Source organism: Coregonus clupeaformis, chromosome 18 (genome assembly GCF_020615455.1).
Source record: "Coregonus clupeaformis isolate EN_2021a chromosome 18, ASM2061545v1, whole genome shotgun sequence".
Lineage (NCBI taxonomy): Eukaryota > Metazoa > Chordata > Actinopteri > Salmoniformes > Salmonidae > Coregonus > Coregonus clupeaformis.
The window spans coordinates 6,223,750-6,246,125 of record NC_059209.1 but is presented as its reverse complement, the minus strand read 5'-3'; the positions used below and the strand labels follow the sequence as shown (position 1 = coordinate 6,246,125).

The 22,376-nt window shown below is 41.0% G+C and overlaps 1 protein-coding gene across 1 annotated transcript; it reads right to left on the bottom strand.

Annotated features, from left to right (window-relative positions):
* Positions 1-3,063: 3,063 nt before the first annotated feature.
* Positions 3,064-20,977, bottom strand: LOC121572362 (two pore calcium channel protein 1). Its single transcript, XM_041884421.2, has 19 exons — positions 20,413-20,977; positions 19,478-19,560; positions 18,645-18,759; positions 18,037-18,165; positions 16,623-16,739; positions 16,296-16,414; positions 15,564-15,665; positions 14,019-14,145; positions 12,993-13,197; positions 12,536-12,680; positions 11,526-11,711; positions 9,350-9,414; positions 7,951-8,038; positions 7,604-7,673; positions 5,106-5,325; positions 4,655-4,745; positions 4,195-4,308; positions 3,631-3,743; positions 3,064-3,237 (listed from the first exon to the last, which is right to left on the bottom strand). The coding sequence occupies exons 1-19, from the start codon at positions 20,533-20,535 to the stop codon at positions 3,098-3,100; spliced, it is 2,352 nt and encodes a 783-aa protein (XP_041740355.2). The 5' UTR covers positions 20,536-20,977; the 3' UTR covers positions 3,064-3,097.
* Between the last annotated feature and the right edge of the window lie 1,399 nt (positions 20,978-22,376).

Below are 22,376 nucleotides of genomic sequence, written 5' to 3'. Positions count from 1 at the left end.
CATCAACTCAACTCTCGAGGACAGCTACACGTAAATACATGTTGCATTTCTAATCCGAATGAGCGTTATTAGAGTATTATGATTACAGTGAGCATAGTCTCCAAAGTAACTACGATAGTTTGAATCTCGGTCTCTCCCTTCCATTCTGACCCCTCCACTACCCAAGCATTCATGCTAATGTTAGTCAAGTCCACTAGGGACCTGTTTTCATTGTATTATGACAATCTTATTATGAAGTGATTGGCCAATAGAATGGAGGGAAGAGGTGGCCGGTTTTCCCTTCGCCTTAATCTCGCCAGGACTCCCCATCTCCATCTCCTGCCTCTGTAACGCCGGCGTTTCCTCTTGCAGAAAGAGCCCAGGGCAGATGAGTCGAAGTCGAAGTTGAAGCCGGAATTTGGGTAAGTAACTGCCGATCTAATGTTCAAAAGTTCTTGTCGGTTATAAGAAATGATAGAGGATACATTTCATGAAAATAAAGTAAAAATAAACTCCAAAAGAATCACAAAATAGCAAAGTTGGGTCAGAGCTCGCAAAATGGTGGCCATCCAGAATTTATTACAATGGAGTAATACATTCGTATATTTTGTGTTATGATAAACACTTACAGATGTGCTAAACTCATGAGCCATTGATAATAAGTAATATGCTTTCACCAAGAATGGGCAACTCACCTTGCACAGTGCGCACACATACAGTGCCTTGAGAAAGTGTTCACACCACTTGAATTTTTCCACGTTGTGTTACAAAGTGGGATTAAAATGGATTTAGTTGTATAGTTCTTGTCAATGATCTACACAAAATACTCTCTAATGTCAAAGTGTAAGAACATTTATGAAAAAGAAACACTAATGTAGCTTGATTAGATAAGTCTTCAACCCACTGAGTCAATACATGTTAGAAGCTTACAGCAGATTACAGCTGTGAGTCTTTCTGGGAAATTCTCTAAGAGCTTGCCACACCTGTATTGTACAACATTTGCCCATTATTCTTTTTAGAAATTCTTCAAGCTCTGTCAAATTGATTGTTGATCATTGCTAGACAACCATTTTCAGGTCTTGCCATAGATTTTAAATCAGATTTAAGTCAAAACTGTAACTTGGCCACTCAGGAACATTCACTGTCTTCTTGGTAAGCAACTCTAGTGTATATCTGGCCTTGTGTTTTAGGTTATTGTCCTGCTGAAAGGTGAATTCATCTGAACCATGTTTTCCTCTAGGATTTTGCCTGTGCTTAGCTCCATTCCGTTTATTTTTCATCCTAAAAACTCTCCAGTCCTTAACGATTACAAGCATACCCATAACATGATGCAGTCGCCACTATGCTTGAAAATATGAGGGTGGTACTCAGTAATGTGTTGTATTGGATTTGCCCCAAACATAACAATTTGTATGGAAGACAAAAAGTGAATTGCTTTGCCACAATTATTTGCAGTATTACTTTAGTGCCTTGTTGCAAACAGGATACATGTTTTGGAATATTTTTATTCTGTACAGGCTTCCTTCTTTTCACTCTGCCAATTAGGTTAGGGTTGTGGAGTAACTACAATGTTGTTGATCCATCCTCATTTTTCTCCTATCCCAGCCATTAAACTCTGTAACTATTGGCCTCATGGTGAAATTCCTAAGCAGTTTCCTTCCTCTCCAGCAACTGAGTTAGGAAGGATGCCTGTATCTTTGTAGTAACTGGGTGTATTGATACACCATCCAAAGTGTAATTAATAACTTCACCATGCTCAAAGGGATATTCAATGTCTGCTTTTTTTATATTTACCCATCTACCAACAGGTGCCCTTTGTGAGGCATTGGAAACCTCCCTGGTCTTTGTGGTTGAAATTCACTGCTCGACTGAGGGACCTTACAGATAATTGTATGTGTGGGGTACAGTGACAAGGTAGTCATTAAAAAATCATGGTTAACACTATTATTACACACAGAGTAAGTCCATGCAACTTATGTGACTTGTCAAGCACATTTTTACTCCTGAACTTATGTAGGCAATAACAAAGGGGTTGAATACTTATTGACTGAAGACATTTCAGCTTTAATTTTTAATGAATTTGTAAAAATACCCCATAATGTATTGTGTGTAGGCCATTGACAAAATAAAATCTAAATTTAATCTAGTTTAAATACAGGCTTTAACACAAGTAGAAAAAGTGAATACTTTCTGAAGGCACTGTAGCTATCCAACCATTTCCAATCATAGTAGTCTCTGCACGTCAGGTAGGGTAGGCTATGCACCAAACAGCCAAAGCTTACTTGAAAAAGTGAAGAGTGAAGAAAGTGGCTGTACTGATGATGTCAGAGCAAACCAGTCTTTGGTCAATTATTGCTTGGTTACATGAAATGTTAGTTTGGCCGCACATAATACATCACAAGAAAGGCTTCTTTTTTTTGCTTTATTCATGCTTTATTAATAGAGAAATAATGATGTACATAGGCCTACAGAGTATTGGTTGTATCGAAGGTTGGTTGGTTGGATGTGACTGAACTTCGAGGGCTGGTTCCCTGGACACAGATTAAACATAGTCCTGGACTAAAAACCCATTTTAATTGAGATTCTCCATTAAACATGCATTTTAGTCCAGGATAAGGCCTGATCTGTATCTGGGAAACTGTCCATAAATGACAATATAAATAGTTGAGAGTAAAGTCTCTACATACAGCATGTATTTGAGTCAGATTTCCCAATAGAAGAAACAGACAAAAGAAACAACCTTTTATGCTGCGGCAAATTACCTCAGTAGATATTCCATTTTATATAATTTCAGTTTTCCCTTCATGATAGATGATCAAATGCTGTTCCTTTGAGTATAACTTCACATAGCGATCATCAAACAAGAATAAAATCTCATTTTTTATGAATGTGGATTGTGTTGTCAAGATATTTACAAAAAGCAGTATATGAAAGAGATCAAAATAGCGAGCTATTTTGGAATGTTACCCGTTTATAGTGTATTGTGTTTTACATAAACCTCTAGAAATATTTCATAATATATAGTATTTTTTATGATACATTAGGCATGATAATATAAGGCATTTCAGTACAAAAACAGAAAGCTAAATTAGAGTATTTATTCCCTTTCTGACCACGGCTATACAGAATCAAAGGTTGGATTTGGGAAGTTCAAAGTCGATGGGTTATTGGGATCGAAATCTTCGTCTTCTGCAAAGTCCTCTGGGTCTAGGTCCGCCTCAAACATCCTCTGTAACAAACCGTCCACAGTTTTGTATCCTGGGAGGAAGCAGGCAGAAAGCTGATGTCAGTACAGATTGTTAAAAAGGCCCTATTCAGGTAGGCTACTACCTGAACGTGTCTAACAAAAACGCAGATGTATATTTTCCTTTGCTAAATCTTTTGCTGTTTCCTATTGAAAACAACCCAGGTTTTTGATAACCCTTTTCCAGGTAGTAAATCATAATTCATCACATACGGTATAGCTATGATGATTCTATGTGATTCTATGATGCATTGTGCATTCAGAATTCATAACATTGTATAGCAGCCATAATATTTGAAAATGCATTAATTGCCATACACATTCATAGATTTCCAAGGTATAAAATGTATCATACCACCATACAGGTGATTCAGACAGTGCTACAATTAATTCTCCTCAAAGCTTACTTTTAGAGGCGATCTTGAACATGAGTGCAGGTTTTCCCTTGGTCGACTCAGAGGTGCCCATATCATTGTCGTTCGTTTCCATGGCATCCACCAAGTTTCCATCCAGTTTCTCTCTGATTAGCACAAAGAGAAAGCACAATAAAACAAGATAAACATGGCTGTTCAGGAGGACACATCATCACATAACGTTCAGATCGAAATGTTTTGCGTAGATTGAGCAGATATGATTGTCATGTTGAATAGGAAATCGTATCAACTCTATTCATCACATTTCTATCTGCAATGCTCTGAACGTTTCACCTCACTGAACACACCCCCAGTCTGCCACATCTACTGGCCAATAAGCAATTAGCAAACCCTTTGTTTTAACATGAACAATTAGCAAACCCTTTATTTGAAGGCAGTGCATCATGAATACTGTATGTGGTTTAGCTTGGAACATGACTCATGGCTACAGGAAGTTATGCATGCTACACTTTCACCCCTCTGACTCAATACGAAATCAAGCCCACCCAAGGCATAAAACATGATTATTCTCCAATTGCAAAACTATCAGGCACGTACTGTTTGACGCCCAATTCCAGTTCCTCAATTTTCTTTTCCAGAGAAGATTGTAGGTTACTTCTGTCCACGGTGTACTCCACGAAGAAGGCTTCCAGGACGAAAGCAATGAAAATACTGAGGAAAAAAAGGCATGTGATACTCAATTCTCAAAAAGAGCGAGAGAGTTATGAAATACAAAGTCATACTATGCTGGGTTCCAAATGTATTCCTATCACTGCCCCCTAGGCACTGGGCACTGCAGATCTGAAACTATTGGATAGGTATAAGCAATATGGCAGACATTCCACCAAGCAAATCAAAAGGCAAAGTGAAGTTATTACCATATTGCTTAAACTTGTCTAATCCTTTTAGATCTACAGAAGTGCCTGGGGTGTAGGGGTCGATTTTTTATTCAGCAATAGAGTATCATTGAGAAAAGTTTGTTTGGTTCTCAGTATTTCAAAAGGAGACTTGTTCTTACTTGATAATGATGATGACGACTACAATGTGGAAGAGGACGAAGAACATCCTGGCTGAGATGTGAGTGACTGTGGTGAAACCGCTGGACAGCAGTGGGACCAACATTAAAGAAAATAATAAAATAGTAACAATTCTCCACTGAATGGTCAAGTTAGCCTGGCAACTTTGAGAAACACAGAAATTACCCAGTTGTCTGGATCCTAAAATAAGCTATGAAGACTGTTTAGTAAAGAAAGAGGAGTTATATTGCAATTTAAACTCATGTTTAACTCTCTACACACCAACCTACTGTAAAGTAATGTATTTTTGACTGTTTTAGTCAGTGAACACAGCTTACCTTACAATTCTGATTCAAGATTTCTATCTTGGAGCAACATTTTCACAAGAGCACATAAAAAGTATTGTTTTAGCTTAATATCTCAATGTATTTTCCCATGCTTTGAAAAGGATATCATTCCACTGGTTGACCACGGTGAGTTCCAGTAGAAGGATAAAAGAAGAAACCACGTTGTTAAAGTTGTTCTTGCAGTAGTTGTGCTTGACGAATGCTGAGTTTTTGAGCAGGGGGTTTCCACAGAATGCCTTATCCGGATCAGTGGAGTTAGCCTCGAAAAAGCGGATTTTCCCTTTGAACAGCTCCATTCCCACCATGGCAAATATGTAATAGACCACCTGAGAAATACAGTGCATTCAGAAAGTATTCAAACCCCGTCTGTTTTTCCACATTTTGTTACGTTACACATTTCAAAAAAATCCTCACAATACCCCATAATGACAAAGCAAAAACAGGTTTAGAATTTTTGGTAAATGTATTAACAATAAAAAAACAGAAATACCTTATTTACATAAGTATTCAGACCCTTTGCTATGAGACTCAAAATTGAGCTCCGGTGCATCCTGTTTCCATTGATCATCCTTGAGATGTTTCTACAACTTGACTGGAGTCCACCTGTGGTAAATTCACTTGATTTGACATGATTTGGTAAGTAACACCTGTCTATATAAGATCCCACAGTTGACAGTGCATGTCAGAGCAAAAACCAAGCCATGAGGTCGAAGGAATTGTCCGTAGAGCTCCGAGACAGGATTGTGTCGAGGCACAGATCTGGGGACGGGTACCAAAACATTTCTGCAGCATTGAAGGTCCCCAAGAACACAGTGGCATCCATCATTCTTAAATTGAAGAAGTTTGGAACCATCAAGACTCTTCCTAGAGCTGGCCGCCCAGCCAAACTGAGCAATCGGGGGAGAAGGGCCTTGGTCAGGGAGGTGAACATGAACCCGATGGTCACTCTGACAGAGCTCCAGAGTTCCTCTCTGGAGATGGGAGAACCTTCCAGAAGGACAACCATCTCTGCAGCACTCCACCAATCAGCCCTTTATGGTAGCGTGACCAGACGGAAGCCACTCCTTAGTAAAAAGCAGCCCGCTTGGAGTTTGCCAAAAGGCTCCTAAAGGACTCAGACCATGACAAACAAGATTCTCTGGTCTGATGAAACCAAACCTCTTTGGCCTGAATGCCAAGCGTCACGTCTGGAGGAAACCTGGCACCATCCCTACGGTGAAGCACGGTGGTGGCAGCAACATGCTGTGGGATGTTTTTCAGCAGCAGGGACTGGGAGATTAGTCATGATTGAGGGAAATATTAACAGAGCAAAGTACAGAGATATCCTTGATGAAAACCTGCTCCAGAGCGCTAAGGACCTCAGACTGGGTCGAAGGTTCACCTTCCAACAGGACAACGACCCTAAGCGCATAGCCAAGACAACGCAGGAGTGGCTTCGAGACAAGTCTCTGAATGTCCTTGAGTGGCGCAGCCAGAGCCCGGACTTGAACCAGATCGAACATCTCTGGAGAGACCTGAAAATAGCTGTGCAGCGACACTCCCCATCCAACCTGACATAGTTTGAGGGGATCTGCAGAAAAGAATGGGGGAAACTACCCAAATACAGGTGTGCCACACTTGTAGCGTCATACCAAAGAAGATTTGAGGCTGTAATCGTTGCCAAATGTGCTTCTACATAGTACTGAGTAAATGGTCAGAATACTTATGTAAATGTGATATCAGTTTTTTATTTGTAATACATTTGCAACAATTTCTAAAAACCTTTTTTTGCTTTGTCATTACGGGGTATTGTGTGTAGATTGAGGGAAAAAACAATTTAATCAATTTTAGAATAAGGCTGTAACGTAACATAATGTGGAAAAGTCAAGGGGTCTGAATACTTTCCGAATGTACTGTATATGGGACAACTATGCAGTCAATCAATCATCAGTTGCAACACAGGATTAAATATTGAAGGGACATTTCACTCAAATATGAATTGTCTGATGTTTTCAGTGTAATTTAAATATGAGTCAATGACCAAGACCATCTGTTTTGTAGATTCAGATGTATGGCATAATCCAAAATGAACGAAAGAGATAAGCGCCACACAATTGTAGTTCTTATCTTTTCCATTCATTTGGGGTTGAGGCATTTTATAGCTGGACATACACAGCTGATAGATTGGGAATTTGATTCATCTTGACATTTGAAATCATCTGATTACCTTACAAGCGTCAAACTCATGAGCTTAGTTCAACTGTCGTACCCCATTAGAACCCAAAATATAAGCTTGTTTCACTCCAATGTTTGTAAACAAAGTAAATGTAAACAAACACTAAATAGCCTCAAAACATGATTAAAACTTTAATTACAATATCATTGATGGCCAGTCCTTGCATCCATTGCTTGGTCTATGAATTTGAGAGTGGTTACATTTCTGCAGTCCCATCCCTCAGCTTTTTAGTGAAACAGTGGCGAGTACACTTTGGTATTGTTTCAACTGCTGATTGGCACCTTAAGCTCAATATGCAGGAATAGGGTCACACTTTGGTCCATAAATATCCTTAATAAACACATTCCCTTCTTGGTGTAATTTAACTTTACTACACACAAACAACTTACGACGATGAGCTGTCCGAATGTGAGTATCGTCGGTCCAATCTTGATGAGGGTGTTGATGATGGCACGAAACCTTAGGGAGAAAGAACATCAGGAAGAATATGAGTTCCAAGTCTATGAATGAGAATATCAAAAATCAACCATATCTGACTTGTATAGGACTTTCTGCAAATTCATTTTGTCACAGTAGCTACTGCAGATACTAGCCCTGGCAGTTAAGGCAAACAGTTTGATAATGTTTCACATCTTTCTTTTGAAACTGTCTTACATGCACGCGTACATGAGCGCACACACAGACACACACACCAGACCCTGCTCATACAGGAAATGGAAGTCCTTGACCTCCTAACCTTTTGATGCTGTCCACCACTCGTATGAGCCTCAGGATGCGCAGGATGAACACAATGTCCAGGATCTGACGGCTGGTGTAGCCTCCAGCTGGGACAAAACACATGAACATCCCAACATGAACGCAAGGCAGACTCGGAGGGCAAAATCATTTGCTGTAGTAGAGTGCACCAGACAGCATAATGAAAAAAGGACAAGGAAAATAAACATCATCCCAAGTCTACATAGGAAGCAGATGTTTGATTTATAGCGCTTTTCAACAAGCTCCTAAAAGTAGGAAAAACCTCATCCATCGCCAAAGTATGCCACCCACTACCAATGTAAGTTATTATGTGTAGTCCCGTGTAGCTCAGTTGGTAGAGCATGGCATTTGCAATGCCAGGGTTGTGGGTTCGATTCCCACGGGGGGCCAGTATGAAAATGTATGCACTCACTAACTGTAAGTCGCTCTGGATAAGAGCGTCTGCTAAATGACTAAAATGTAAAATTATATACTATACTGATTTTTCAATAATTTAATTTGAGTATCTATCAAGAGTCATCTATCCAAAAAAACATTCATAAAGTACCATCTTATTTTTGTCTTTCATTGTACTTTTACTCATTTTCAAATGAAACATGATGACGACTCATCATTCAACAGACAATCATCAATAGGTTTAAAATAACACATGAAAAAGACAAAAATATATGGGCAACAGAAACAATAGGATGACTCCAACAAACCAATGAGAGGCTTACTATGGGTGACCTTCCACTCCTGCTCCCCAGAGCCAGCACAGCGTTGACATAATGTAAAACCCCAATGTTAGCGCAATGGTCAACAGCAGCCAACATTAACAATGAGCCGCCATCACCACCAGAGGGGGGCTCATGGGGAACAGCAAACCCCAGACAAAATGGACAATTAAGTTGTTTATTGTATTTGCCTTAATAACTTTTACTGTCATTTTTTTTATACTATCTCAATGGCATGGTGGTCTACAAATCGGAAATGTAGGCCTAAAACATTGATGGTTGCAATGCAGGCACACTGCTGCAGAGCCCGTAACAAAGAAAAATAACCTTTACTGTTTGTGAGTAAAGAGTGGAAGTGATATGATATGATCCATGATAACACAATGTGCTAGATTTAAAGACATATTGGGCCGGTTTCCCGGACACAGATTATGCCTAATCCTGGACTTAAAAACCATGCTCAATGGAGAATCTAATGTAATTCTAATCAAGGACTAGGTTTGGTCTGTGTCCAGGAACATGGCCCATATAGGCGCCAATGCCATGGATGTCACTTAAGGCAGCCCCCCACACCTCTCCGATTCAGAGGGTTTGGGTTAAATGCGGAAGACCTGACTTGGTATCCCTTTTCCCTTCCCTGACACAGATTTAGGTTTTACTTACATAATTTCAGTGCTGAATTGATGATCATAGCTATTAAGGCAGTGATGACGATGATGGTGTCAAACCTGTGTGGATAGTGGGGAGGAAGATCTTACTACACAAGTATTTAAACCAAGCAGAAGCGGTCTCCTTTCATTGCAATTCAAATCATAATATACCTAATCCGCTAGTACCACTTAAGTAAACAAGCCTTGGACACAGAATTAGGGATGGTGCATCTACATGGCATAAGGGGAACATAAAACATTGCTTCTAATATTGACCAGATCTGGGTTCAAATAGTATTGGTTTTCTTTCTTTCAACTTTAGCCGTGCTTGATTGAGCTTGCCTGACACAATGGAACCAATTGAATAGTCACCAAAGTGCAGACCCTGCCCATCCCCGGCCAGGCAGGTTCAATCAAACGCTCAAAGTATTTGAAGGGAAAACAACAAATTATACAGTGCCTTGCAAAAGTATTCATCCCCCTTCGCGTTTTTCCTATTTTGTTGCATTACAACCTGTAATTTAAATGGATTTTTATTTGGATTTCATGTAATGGACATACACAAAATAGTACAAATTGGTGAAGTGAAAGGAAAAAAATAACTTGTTTCAAGAAATTCTAAAAAATTAATAACGGAAAAGTGGTATGTGCATATGTATTCACCCCCTTTGCTATGAAGCCCCTAAATAAGATCTGGTGCAACCAATTACCTTCAGAAGTCACAATTAGTTAAATAAAGTCCACCTGTGTGCAATCTAAGTGTCACATGATCCCAGTATATATACACACCTGTTCTGAAAGGCCCCAAAGTCTGCAACACCACTAAGCAAGCGGCACCATGAAGACCAAGTAGCTCTCCAAACAGGTCAGGGACAAATTTGTTGAGAAGTACAGATCAGGGTTGGGTTATACAAAAAATATCCGACACTTTGAACATCCCACGGAGCACCATTAAACCATTATTCAAAAATGGAAAGAATATGGCACCACAACAAACCTGCCAAGAGAGGGCCGCCCACCAAAACTCACAGACCAGGCAAGAAGGGCATTAACCAGAGAGGCAACAAAGAGACCAAAGATAACCCTGAAGGAGCTGTAAAGCTCCACAGCGGAGATTGGAGTATCTGTCCATAGGACCACTTTAAGGCGTACACTCCACAGAGCTGGGCTTTATGGAAGAGTGGCCAGAAAAAAAGCCATTGCTTTAAAAAAAAAAATAAGCTAACCCGTTTGGTGTTCGCCAAAAGGCATGTGGGAGACTCCCCAAACATATGGAAGAAGGTACGCTGGTCAGATGAGACTAAAATTGAGCTTTTTGGCCATCAAGGAAAACGCTATGTCTGGCGCAAACCCAACACCTCGCACCATGCTGTGGGGATGTTTTTCCCCATCGGCAGGGACTGGGAAACTGGTCAGAATTGAAGGAATGATGGATGGCGCTAAATACAAGGAAATTCTTGAGGGAAACCTGTTTCAGTCTTCCAGAGATTTGAGACTGGGATGGAGGTTCAGCTTCCAGCAGGACAATGACCCTAAGCATACTGCTAAAGCAACACTCGAGTGGTTTAAGGGGAAACATTTAAATGTCTTGGAATGGCCTAGTCAAAGCCCAGACCTCAATCCAATTGAGAATCTGTGGTATGACTTAAAGATTGCTATACACCAGCGGAACCCATCCAACTTGAAGGAGCTGGAGCAGTTTTGCCTTGAAGAATGGGCAATAATCCCAGTGGCTAGATGTGCCAAGCTTATAGAGACATACCCCGAGAGACTTGCAGCTGTAATTGCTGAAAAAGGTGGCTCTACAAAGTATTGACTTTGGGGGGGTGAATAGTTATGCACACTCAAGTTCTGTTTTTCTTATTTCTTGTTTGTTTCACACAAAAACATATTTTGCATCTTCAAAGTGGTAGGCATGTTGTGTAAATCAAAAAACCAAAAATCCATTTTAATTCCAGGTTGTAAGGCAACAAAATAGAAAAAAATACCAAGGGGGGTGAATACTTTCGCAAGCCACTGTATACTACTACTGGCTACATAAGGGGTTGGTTTCCCAGATTCAGATTGAGCTTAGTCCTGGACTAAAAAGAAAGCTCAATGGAGATTCTTCAGTAAGCATGCTTTTTAGTCCAGGACTAGGCTTAAAATCGCTGCCCGCGTAACCGGACAAAAATGCTTGGGCTTCTCACCAGTTCCAGAACTGGTGTCTGGAGAAGAAGGCGCGGGGTTCAAAGCTGTACAGTTTGAGGATGATCTCTAGGAGATAGAGGACCAGGAAAGCCCACTCTACGTTGGCTATCAGCGGGTCGTCCTCGTCCAGACCGATGAACACCGCGTTAACCAGGATGATCAGGTCGTAGGTGTACACAAACGCCCTGGATATTACACACACGGAAAGAAAAACGCAAAGATATACATGAGACCTACACGTATATAAGCGCACATAGACACACTACAGCTGCCCCACACTCTAGTCTTAAGTTAACCATGTTCAAGTCAACAATGTTCATGTCAACCATGTTCTAGCTATCTGGACTATATTTTAGAGGTATAGCATTATATAATGAGTGACTTGTGAACGTTTATAAGTCACATCTTTCACAGACGTCATAAAATTAACACACATTCTACAACTCTTGTAAAGTTTCAAGGCTCACTTGGAAAATAAACGCTATTGTTCCCACAGGAAAAACCACAAATACTGGACATACCAATGACCAGTCAAATACCAAAGTCAAAATGTACCAAATGGATCTTAAAGTTATCTTATTTTGGCAAAGAAAGGAGTCTAGCAAACTGATGTATGCATCAACGAAAATGAAGTTTTGATTTTTTAAAGTAATTTTTAGGTGTTTAACACGCAAGTGGGAGAAACAGTGGGAAGGGTAGAGGGAGGGATTGAACCCTGGTCTCCAGTAGGGAGTTGTATATGTTACCACTATACCACAGCTCTGACGCTGAAAGGTATCTAGTAAATAGCGGGCAAAAGTGATTGAAGTTATATCACCACAAACAAGAACTAGTTAAAAAAAGATGTCATTATGAGGTTTACCAAGGAATTGGTTGAGAAACACTGAATTACTTTCATATATATATATATATATATATACACACACACACACACTTTCAGATACTTTCACACGCTCCCCCGAACCTCTTCCCTGTACGTCTGCTGAGTAACGTATTTGGCTGCACTCACTTGTGCTGGACCATGCGGCAGACGAGACGACTGGGTGAGGAGAGATAGAGAGAGGGTAGCCATGTCTGGAGGGGGTGAGGCCGTGACTTCATCATGATCACCTGGATGTTCAGGAGGTCCGCCAGCTGAACAAATGCCACTTTTCCTGCACAGGTGGATGGATGAAATGAATCAATTAAGGCTTCAGCTCAAAGAAGGTGCTGCTTGGGTAACACTATGGTCGCGTTCCAGGGCGACTACATTGCAGCCGTTACATTCCATGAACCAATGGTTGTGTACTATGTCAGTGACTGGGAATTCGGGCTTCAGATGGCTATATCATATGATGTGGATGTTAGCTGACATTAAACACCTATCCAGGCGTTGTGAGATCTGGCAGTCATCTGCAATCTGCAATTTAGTCAGCATGTAACCTCTTTGTGTGGGTCCCTGTGTGACGTAGACTCCACCCACTCACCTATGCAGCCTTTGTTGTTGTCGTCGGAGACACTCCACAGCAGTTCCCTGTGGGCGTTGCTGATGTCCGGCTGGACCAACCGCACAAGCTGGTTCCAACAGGCCTGGCTTACCACAGGCTCCTCCTCTCCCTTCCTCTCCTGCAGCACGCCGAAGGCACGCACCATCTTGTGCCTCTTGGCCCTGACGAGCAGCCGTACTTCTTCCTGATTGGGTACATAGGATAGGAGTAGGATGAAGTTGCCCCTAGACACTGATCTTGGGTCAGTGTAGCATTTTCCCCCACAAATGGTTGAGGTTAGAATTGGGGGAGGGGAATCTGATCCTAGACCTGTACCTAGAGGAAACTTCACCCCAAAGCACATGGGTGAAGTGACTTCACTTGACCTATAACCTCAGATCAGTGAAGATGAAGCAAAGTAGACTTTAGAGTACTAACACCCACCTAGGGAAAGTGATGAGAGGGTTATAGTTTCATAATGAGTCCTTTTTGACACCACACAACTATCAGCCACTCACTTTTCTCACCAACTCAGTGGGCTTGTGGTTAAAGTGTCCGCCCTGAGATTGGAAGGTTAGGAATTCGATGCCCGGCAGAGTCATACCAAAGACTGTAAAAATGGGACCTGATGGGTCTCTGCTTGGCACTTAGCATTAAGGAGATTTGAGGGTAAGGTCCAGCGATAGACCAGCGTCCTTTCTTGGGGGGTGTACTTGTACACCAAGCTGCCTTAAGCTACAGACACAGGAGATAGGCTCCTGCTTCTATGAGCCATTCCGTCTCGCACAAGCCAAGGCTACTTACATTTTAAAGTCACCAGTATTGAATTTCATAATAAACCCATAACAAAAGCACTCAAAATAGCTACCTTTAAGCAACAGCCTACAAAAGTTATGCGACGTTCTACTAGCTCATTCAGACGCGCTCTACACAGAATGGAACAAACCATATCAGAACCAACAAAAGGAGCAAATCTGCGAAGAAATCATGCTGAGCTTCTATCATTGTCTTGTCCGCCCACTCTACCTTCAGGTACTTTTTGTAGTTGTTGTACACGACCGCCAAGAACACCGACATGAAGATGTACGTGTTGATGAGGATATAGATGATGAAGAACACGGCAAAGAAAACGCTGAAGTTGTACGCTGGCATCCTACGTGGGGAAATAAAGACAAAAATACATCAAGATGTGTGTCTGTATATTAAAGATGAAACAATGAAATGACTCATATGATATTTTACAGTTTAGTCATTTAAAAGACACTCTTTTCCAGAGCGACTAACAACCAGTTTATTCAACTTCAGTAGGCAAAAACCACCACGTGTCACCATCAATGCAAGTATAATCTACTCCCAGCAAAATAGTTGTAGGTTTATTAGGTACCCCACCCGTTCAAGAAAATGGTTTGCTCCTACAGACAGGGAGTCACATGGCTGTGGCTTGCTGTATAAAGCAGGCAGACAGGCATTCAGTTACTGTTCGACTGAACTTTAGAATGGGCAAAACAAGTGACCTAAGCGACTTTGAACGTGGTATGATCGTCAGTCCCAGGCGCGACGCTTCCAGTACCTCAGAAACGTCCGTCCTCCTGGGCTTTTCACGCACGACAGTGTCTAGGGTTTACTGAGAATGATGGGCTATTGCAGCAGACGACCACACCGGGTTCCATTCCTATCAACTTTAAAAACAAAAAGAAGCGGCTCCAATGGGCACGCGATCGCCAACACTGGACAATTGAGGAGTGGAAAAACATTGCCTGGTCCGACGAATCCCAGTTCCTGTTGCGTCATGCTAATGGCAGAGTCAGGATTTGGAGCAGCATGGGTCCATGACTCAATCCTGTTTGGTTTCAACGGTACAGGCTGGTGGTGGTGGGGTAATGGTGTGGGGAATGTTTTCCTGGCACGCGTTTGGACCCTTGAGCAACGTTTCCATGCCCCGAGGAATTCAGGCTGTTCTGGAGGCAAAGAGGGATCCGACCCGCTACTAGATGGGTGTACCTAATAAACTGGCCACTGAGTGTATCTAGAAAGGGGATGTTGTACTTAAAGTTGTACTACAAATTAAAAGTCATACAGTTAAAGCTAGAATCCTTAAATGCTACATCCATTTTTGGACTTATAAATTAATGATATATACCCATTGATTCTTAAAGATATAACTTATAAATGCCTCATGAGCTTAGTCCAACTGTCATACTCCATCAGAACCCAAAATATAAGATTGTTTTTACTCCAATGTTTGTAAACAATGTAAACAACACTGTCTAGCCTCAAAACATGGTTAAAACTATAATTGTGATATAGTGGATGGTCAGCCCTTGCATCCATAGCTCTGTCTAGGAATTTGACAGTGGTTACATTTCTTCATGCCCATTCCTAGGCTTTTTACCAAAACAGAGGTGTGGTGACAGCTTTGTTATTTTTTCAATTAAGGATTCTAGCTTTAAAGAAGCATTCACATCTTACTAGATTTCATAACAAAAGCATAAATATAAAATTATCACAATAAATTCATAATAAAAATCATAAGGAATATGGTTGGATAGTGGATATATCCAGGGTACTCACATGACATCCGGGCTGTTGGCAGTAGTGACTAGGACATAGAGATCAAATACAATCTCCAGATAGTTGGTGAAATAGGGGCGTCCCTCTGTTGTTTTAAGGTCCCTATGGAGGAAGAAGCAGCACAAATCTGGTTTGCATTACGTCCAACAACAATGCCCCCCCCCCAAAAAAAAACATGAACCTTCACCATTAGCCGGTCAACTGCAGAAATGACCCTGGATGAGTGTCTAAGGGCAACTTGATCCTAGTCCCCTCCCTCTTTGCAAACAGGAAGTATGGATGGATGTGCTCTACTAACCACACAAGGCTGGTGTAGGATGACATAGCCCCTCAGAGCACTGCTTTTCTGTCTGATGGTTAAGATTAGGTTTGGGAATTGGGACAGAATAGCTGATCCTAGACCTGCTCTTATAGAGGCAACTACAGTAGTTTTCAGTGCAACTTTATGAAGTGCTACGCATTTGGTAATAATTATTTGCTTGCCAACTATATCAGACCGGCATGGGTGCAGGCTTTTGTTCCAACCCAGCACGAACACACCTGATTCAACTAATAAAAGTCTTGATATATAGGAGTTGATTAGTTGAATCAGATGTGTTACTGCTTGGCTGGAACAAAGGCCTGCACTCAGACCAGTCCTCTGCAGACAAGACGGTCACCCCTGTTCTAGAGCTTACAATGCTGGCAAACATATGCCCATATGACTACAGGACCTTCCTGATCCTGACTTACCTTTTCCCAAAGAGTTTGAGGGCCATGAGTGAGAACATGAGCACGCTGAACATGAAGAGCAGGAAGACATAGAGGATCTGAGGCAGTGCGTTTCGGATGCTTCGGAATGCTCTCCGGAGCTAGAGGAAGAAAGAGAGAATGTGAGTGAGTGATAAAAGGGAAGGGGGATACCTAGTCAGTTGCACAATTGAATGCATTCAACCGAAATGTGTCTTCCGCATTTAACCCAACCCCCCTGAATCAGGGGGAAGATGGTGTTTGTGTTTGTGTGTGTGACAGACAGACAATACATTAACTGAGACGGAGAAAAAAGGAGAGAGTTTTTACCTGTCGTCCCTCAGTGATGTTGACCAGTAGGAGGGGCCTCAGTACCCGTGACCAGCGGACAGCGTAGAAACCCGTGGCTTTCAACGCCCCATAAATGATCATGTCAACAAGTGAGAGCTGAGAAAGGGAAACACTTCAATTAGTACCCTGTTTGTTTCTTTGTAATGGGAGTAGTTACTCAAAGTTGTATGCTAATTTCCAAAATGGACCTCTAACGATTCCTGGAGATCAAAGTAGATTGCATAGATTTAGTGTGGTTATTGTATTGTAGTCATATTGTTTCCATCTATCCAATCCTGAAGTGGGTGAGAGTAATGGCTAGTGGTTGATTTGCAATTCAGCATTTTGGATTATTTCATAGCAATTCTCACACAGAAACTAACTCAAGTGGAGCCCAGTGTTGGAAGTTGGAATTGGTCTAGTAGCATGACGGCTTGAAGCTAGACCAATTCCAACATTGGGCTCCACTTTTCCACACACTGCTCAATCAAAAGTCAACACCACCCCAGTCATACAATTTACATTGAAATATGTTTCACCATCTATAGCTGCCATATACTATCTATATCTACATATCTATTGCTATCAATACATGTTTGCATATATGGTCAATACAGGAGTTAGCGGTGTACAACAGTGCACTCAAAATGAGTCATTTGTTTATTCAGAATCAAACCGAGTCATAGCGTTAACACTAGGAAGTAACTAGGAGTTGAGAATCCCTGACACAGGGAAACTTCGGGCTAAAGGTTTATTCACAACAATGTGCAAAGCACTTCTCAGCACATTCTCAACTTGTAATACAGTTCCTTCAAATGCTGCTACACTGAGTCACTGGGTGGGTTTCCCAATTCCTTCTTGACCAAAGTTTCCTCTAGGTACAGGTCTAGGATCAGATTCCCCTCCCCCAATCCTAACCTCAACCATTTGTGGGGGAAAATACTACACTGACCCAAGATCAGTGTCTTTCAACGACCCAGACTAATACATGTTAGTAATACCTTGGTTGTGGGTTTCATTCCAGCATTGTTCATATATACAGAATATGTATAAGCTGTCGCTGGATAAAATCATTCAAATAAATTAAAATGTATTATTTAGGTACCTGTACCTTGATAGAGATATGCATACTGAACCAAAAGCACTGGATCCCAATGACCCTAGTGTTCATGTCTTGTGAGGAGAGGTAGGAGCAGAGCAGACAAGGAATTTCCGATGTAGTAGTTGGAGAAATAAAGTTGTATTGTCCTATATTGTATTGCACTAAAGAACATGAGGGTAATATGCACGCCCTAAACTGTAGTATACCAGGGCTGTAAAATAATAAAGATAAGAAATTAGAGGTCCGCTGTTCCCCTGTGCATTATTCCTGCACCTAAAAATAATTGCATTGCAGTAGTTGAGTCGCTCCTACCAAAATGATGACACAGATGCAGATGTTCTTGGGGTCTTTCCAAAACCTTTCCCGGGGGATGACTTTGGCGTAGTGCACGAGCCGAGCAGTGAAGGCTGCCAGACAGACAAGCTCGATCACTGAGGTCGCCTGAGGGAGACAAAAACGTGTGGCTACTATCAATTCAGGAAAAGATTACATTTGCACAACCAATTGTTTGCAATTCAACCAAGTTTGACTGGGGTGGTGTTCATTTGGCGCAAACAGGAAAAAATGCTTTGAAACAGAGGGGCTACATGAACTTGTCCAATAAGAACATTTCTGTTTCAGAACATTTCTGCAACATGCCCTAGGCCTACTGAACACGACCCTGGTACTCTCATCAAAAAACAGAGGTCACACACAGTGCTACACATAATACAACTGTTGGACAACTGTGGATAGATTTAAAACATGAAAAGAGCAATAAAACAAGCCTAAAGAAAGTGGGTTATTAGTAAAGGTTTCAAGAGACAGAAATTCCTACATACTGCGCATGGAATGCTTCATTATCTCTGGGCTAAAACATTGGCGTTTAAAAAGACTGAGAATTGCACCAAGCTGAGAGGAATATCATTGTGGATATCTACCCATATTGGCAGAGGAACAACTGCTGGGTCTTCAAAGATGGCCAAAGCCAGGTCCACTATGATGAAGGCATACACCAGGATCTGCAACCCCCAGTGGTTATAGAGCAAGTACAATCTGTGGAAAAAACAACAACAACCAGAATCCATATTTCAGTGGAATTATCCAATATCTTCAACCATAGATATCCCTCTCTCTCTCTCTCTTTCTTTCTGATGACTGTCTTTTTTTTTTATACTGTTACACACACAAATACAAACACGGCCTATGATAGCAGGACTACCTCTACTACTATCCTTAAGCTACAAGTGACAAGATTCTATCTATTTTTATTTCTTCTAATACATGCTCTGTCGATTTGGATGTATTCAACAAGTTGAATGCTCTGGCAACAACTATAACCTAACATCATTAAACATAACCATCTGGCAACAGCTATAACCTAACATCATTAAACATAACCATCTGGCAACAGCTATAACCTAACATCATTAAACATAACCATCTGGCAACAGCTATAACCTAACATCATTAAACATAACCATCTGGCAACAGCTATAACCTAACATCATTAAACATAACCATCTGGCAACAGCTATAACCTAACATCATTAAACATAACCATCTGGCAACAGCTATAACCTAACATCATTAAACATAACCATCTGGCAACAGCTATAACCTAACATCATTAAACATAACCATCTGGCAACAGCTATAACCTAACATCATTAAACATAACCATCTGGCAACAGCTATAACCTAACATCATTAAACATAACCATCTGGCAACAGCTATAACCTAACATCATTAAACATAACCATCTCTACCTACCTTATAGCTTGAGGTTTTGTGTCGAAAAAGATGTTCCTGTTATACTGGGCGTCTGACAGGTACACTGCTGCAAGGTCAAAATCCTGGAGCACCCCCACAGACAAGAAAAGCAGCTGGTGAATATTCTACGCAAATAAAGCTTTAGTATAGATGCAATATCATAGCCATATCTAGATTATACATATAGACCCTACTGTTTAGTATTAAGTGTCTCAAGGTAGGAATGCTGATCTAGGATCAGCTCCCACCTGTCCATGTAAAAGCCAAAACTGTGATCCCAAATAAGCACTCCTACTCTAAAAATGCATGAAAAATACAGGCGCTGGATGAGAAATGAAGTGTGTGATCCAACAGGTAAAGTCATGTAATGGGTACAGCTTATGATCATATGAATCCATATAGGTCGGATCCGTGTTGATGTCAATAAAGCAATAGAGCAAATAGGGACATTGACTATGTATAATGTACATAGTCTGATAAGTGTCAAGTCAACACATTAAATCACTGAAGATAATTAAGTAGTGTGTAATGAACCAAAATTCTAATTTGGGCTCTGCCCAATACAGGCAAATACAAACATGTTGATTACATGTATAATATACACGTTAATGGAAAAACAAGCGTGATGTATTGGCTGTGACAAAACTGATTATTGCCATGCCAGTAAGCGAGCCTATAGTTTATGCACTATTGATGCATGATTATTTCATGCATTATTATCATGATTTCGAACAATACACATAGCCTACAGTAGCCTAGAAGAACTTTATAAAACTATGTACATACGGTACTCTGCACGAACGCAAACAACTTAAGTAGGAGGTCTTGTGATGAGACAGTGACAGAAAGAAAATACTATATAATGTATCGACTTGGAAATGTAACGGAGCACCAATAAGTGATATGTCAGCAATAGGCTACAAAGTATCACTTACATCCTTTGTCTTTCCATTAACAGTTTCAGATGTATTTCCAATGTTTGTTATCCGCGTTCCATTTTCAGGCGCCTCTTCTGGAGTTATTTCCTTTTTATCTGGTTCAGACATTGTTTTGAGCATTACATTTCCCTACAAATGTACTTTTCTCCTCTTTCGTAGGCCTAGATCAACTATTCGCTCCAGTTAGCAGGATATCCCGTGATTGAGTTGGGAGTCGTCCCCAAATAGTTATAACTCCTGTTTTCCTGCACGTTACTGCGTCTGCTACATATACATTCCTCAAATATCAAACATTCTTGACGAATTGGAGGCATGTTAACATTTTGACCTCCTGTCGTAATCGGAGGATGGAGTAGCCTACAGTCTTTTTTTCAACGATCACAGAAAGATTGTGAAGTGAATGCCTTATGCCATGATCTTTATCTGTCATGTGACAATTTTAGCGGAAATAGCGGAGAAGAGACGACCGCGCTGGAAGGAAACTTTATGGCCTGAGTGGAGTTTGCAGAATGTGAGAACTCAAGGTCCGTACAGCACTCGAATTAGAGAAAACATCATTTTAAAGTTAAACTGATGCTATACACTGAGTGGTCGAAACATTAGGAACACCTGCTCTTTCCATGACATAGACTGACCAGATGAATCCAGGTGAAAGCTATGATCCCTTATTGATGTCACCTGTTAAATCCACTTCAATCAGTGTAGATGTAGGGGAGGAGACAGGTTAAAGAAGGATTTTTAGCCTTGAGATAATTTAGACATAGCTTATGTATGTGTGCCATTCAGAGGGTGAATGGGCAAGACAAAATATTGAAGTGCCTTTGAACGGTGTATGTTAGTCATAGCCACGGGAAGTAGGGGTGATGTGTGTGCTGCAGAACCCCCTGAAAAATCAGAATAAAAAACACACAAAATAATATCTATCATGGGGGGGGATTTTCATAAAAGTAGTGCACTGGGCCTTTAATAGTCCTGTATTAGCGGACCCATATGCTCCAGTGTGGGGGAAAATAAAACATACAATCCCAAACTACTTCCCACAGCTATGATGGTAGTAGGTGCCAGGTGCATCAGTTTGAGTGTGTCAAGAACTGCAACGCTGCTGGGTTTTTCATGCTTAACAGTTTCCTGTGTGTATCAACAATGGTCCACCACCCAAAGGACATCCAGCCAACTTGACTCAAATGTGCAAAGCATTGGTGTCAACATGGGCCAGCATCCCTGTAACTTTGATCAATAACGCTTTCCTTTGCTTTTGATAACATTAGCCATGTTTTCATCGAACCATTTCATATTCCAGCCATTTTGTATTTTTATACAATTTTAGGGGCTTTATTTATACGTTTGTGAAATGATGATCGGTGCTTGACTTGCAAATAAAGACAAATACAAATGATCTTGCTCTCATTGTAACCAGGTAGGGTTTACTACCCACTAAACATGGACTGACAGTGACGTTTTTGTTTTTTGTGCAGTCCAGACCGGCCTTGATTTCAACGTCCACAGACGTAGATTTTTGGTCTGGACCAAATGTGACTCGTTTCAGGAAACTAGGCGTATGTCGCGTGTCACTACTTCACAGGAGAGCCATTTGAACGTAAACATTTTGCAGAAATGCCTTCTGGAACATGTGAACTTTCATGTGCCTTAATGACAAACTTGTATACCATCTGTAAATACAAATACAATTGTTAAATTACGAACCTAGTTGGTTTAGCCATGGAAAAAGACAGGAATCTTCCCGCTAGCCATGATTGGCTGAGATCATGAATGGCTGAGATAATGGTTGGGCTGGACATGCCGAGAGATGAGTTCGGATTGGTCTGCCATGTAGCACGCTTCTGTCTATAACATGAGCTGGTCAGACGTGTAGGTAATCCTTTCTAACCAGCTTTTTAAAAAAGATATCACGTAGTAGAACTGCAAAGGTGTTGCTCTCCACTTTCTGGAGGACCGAGTTT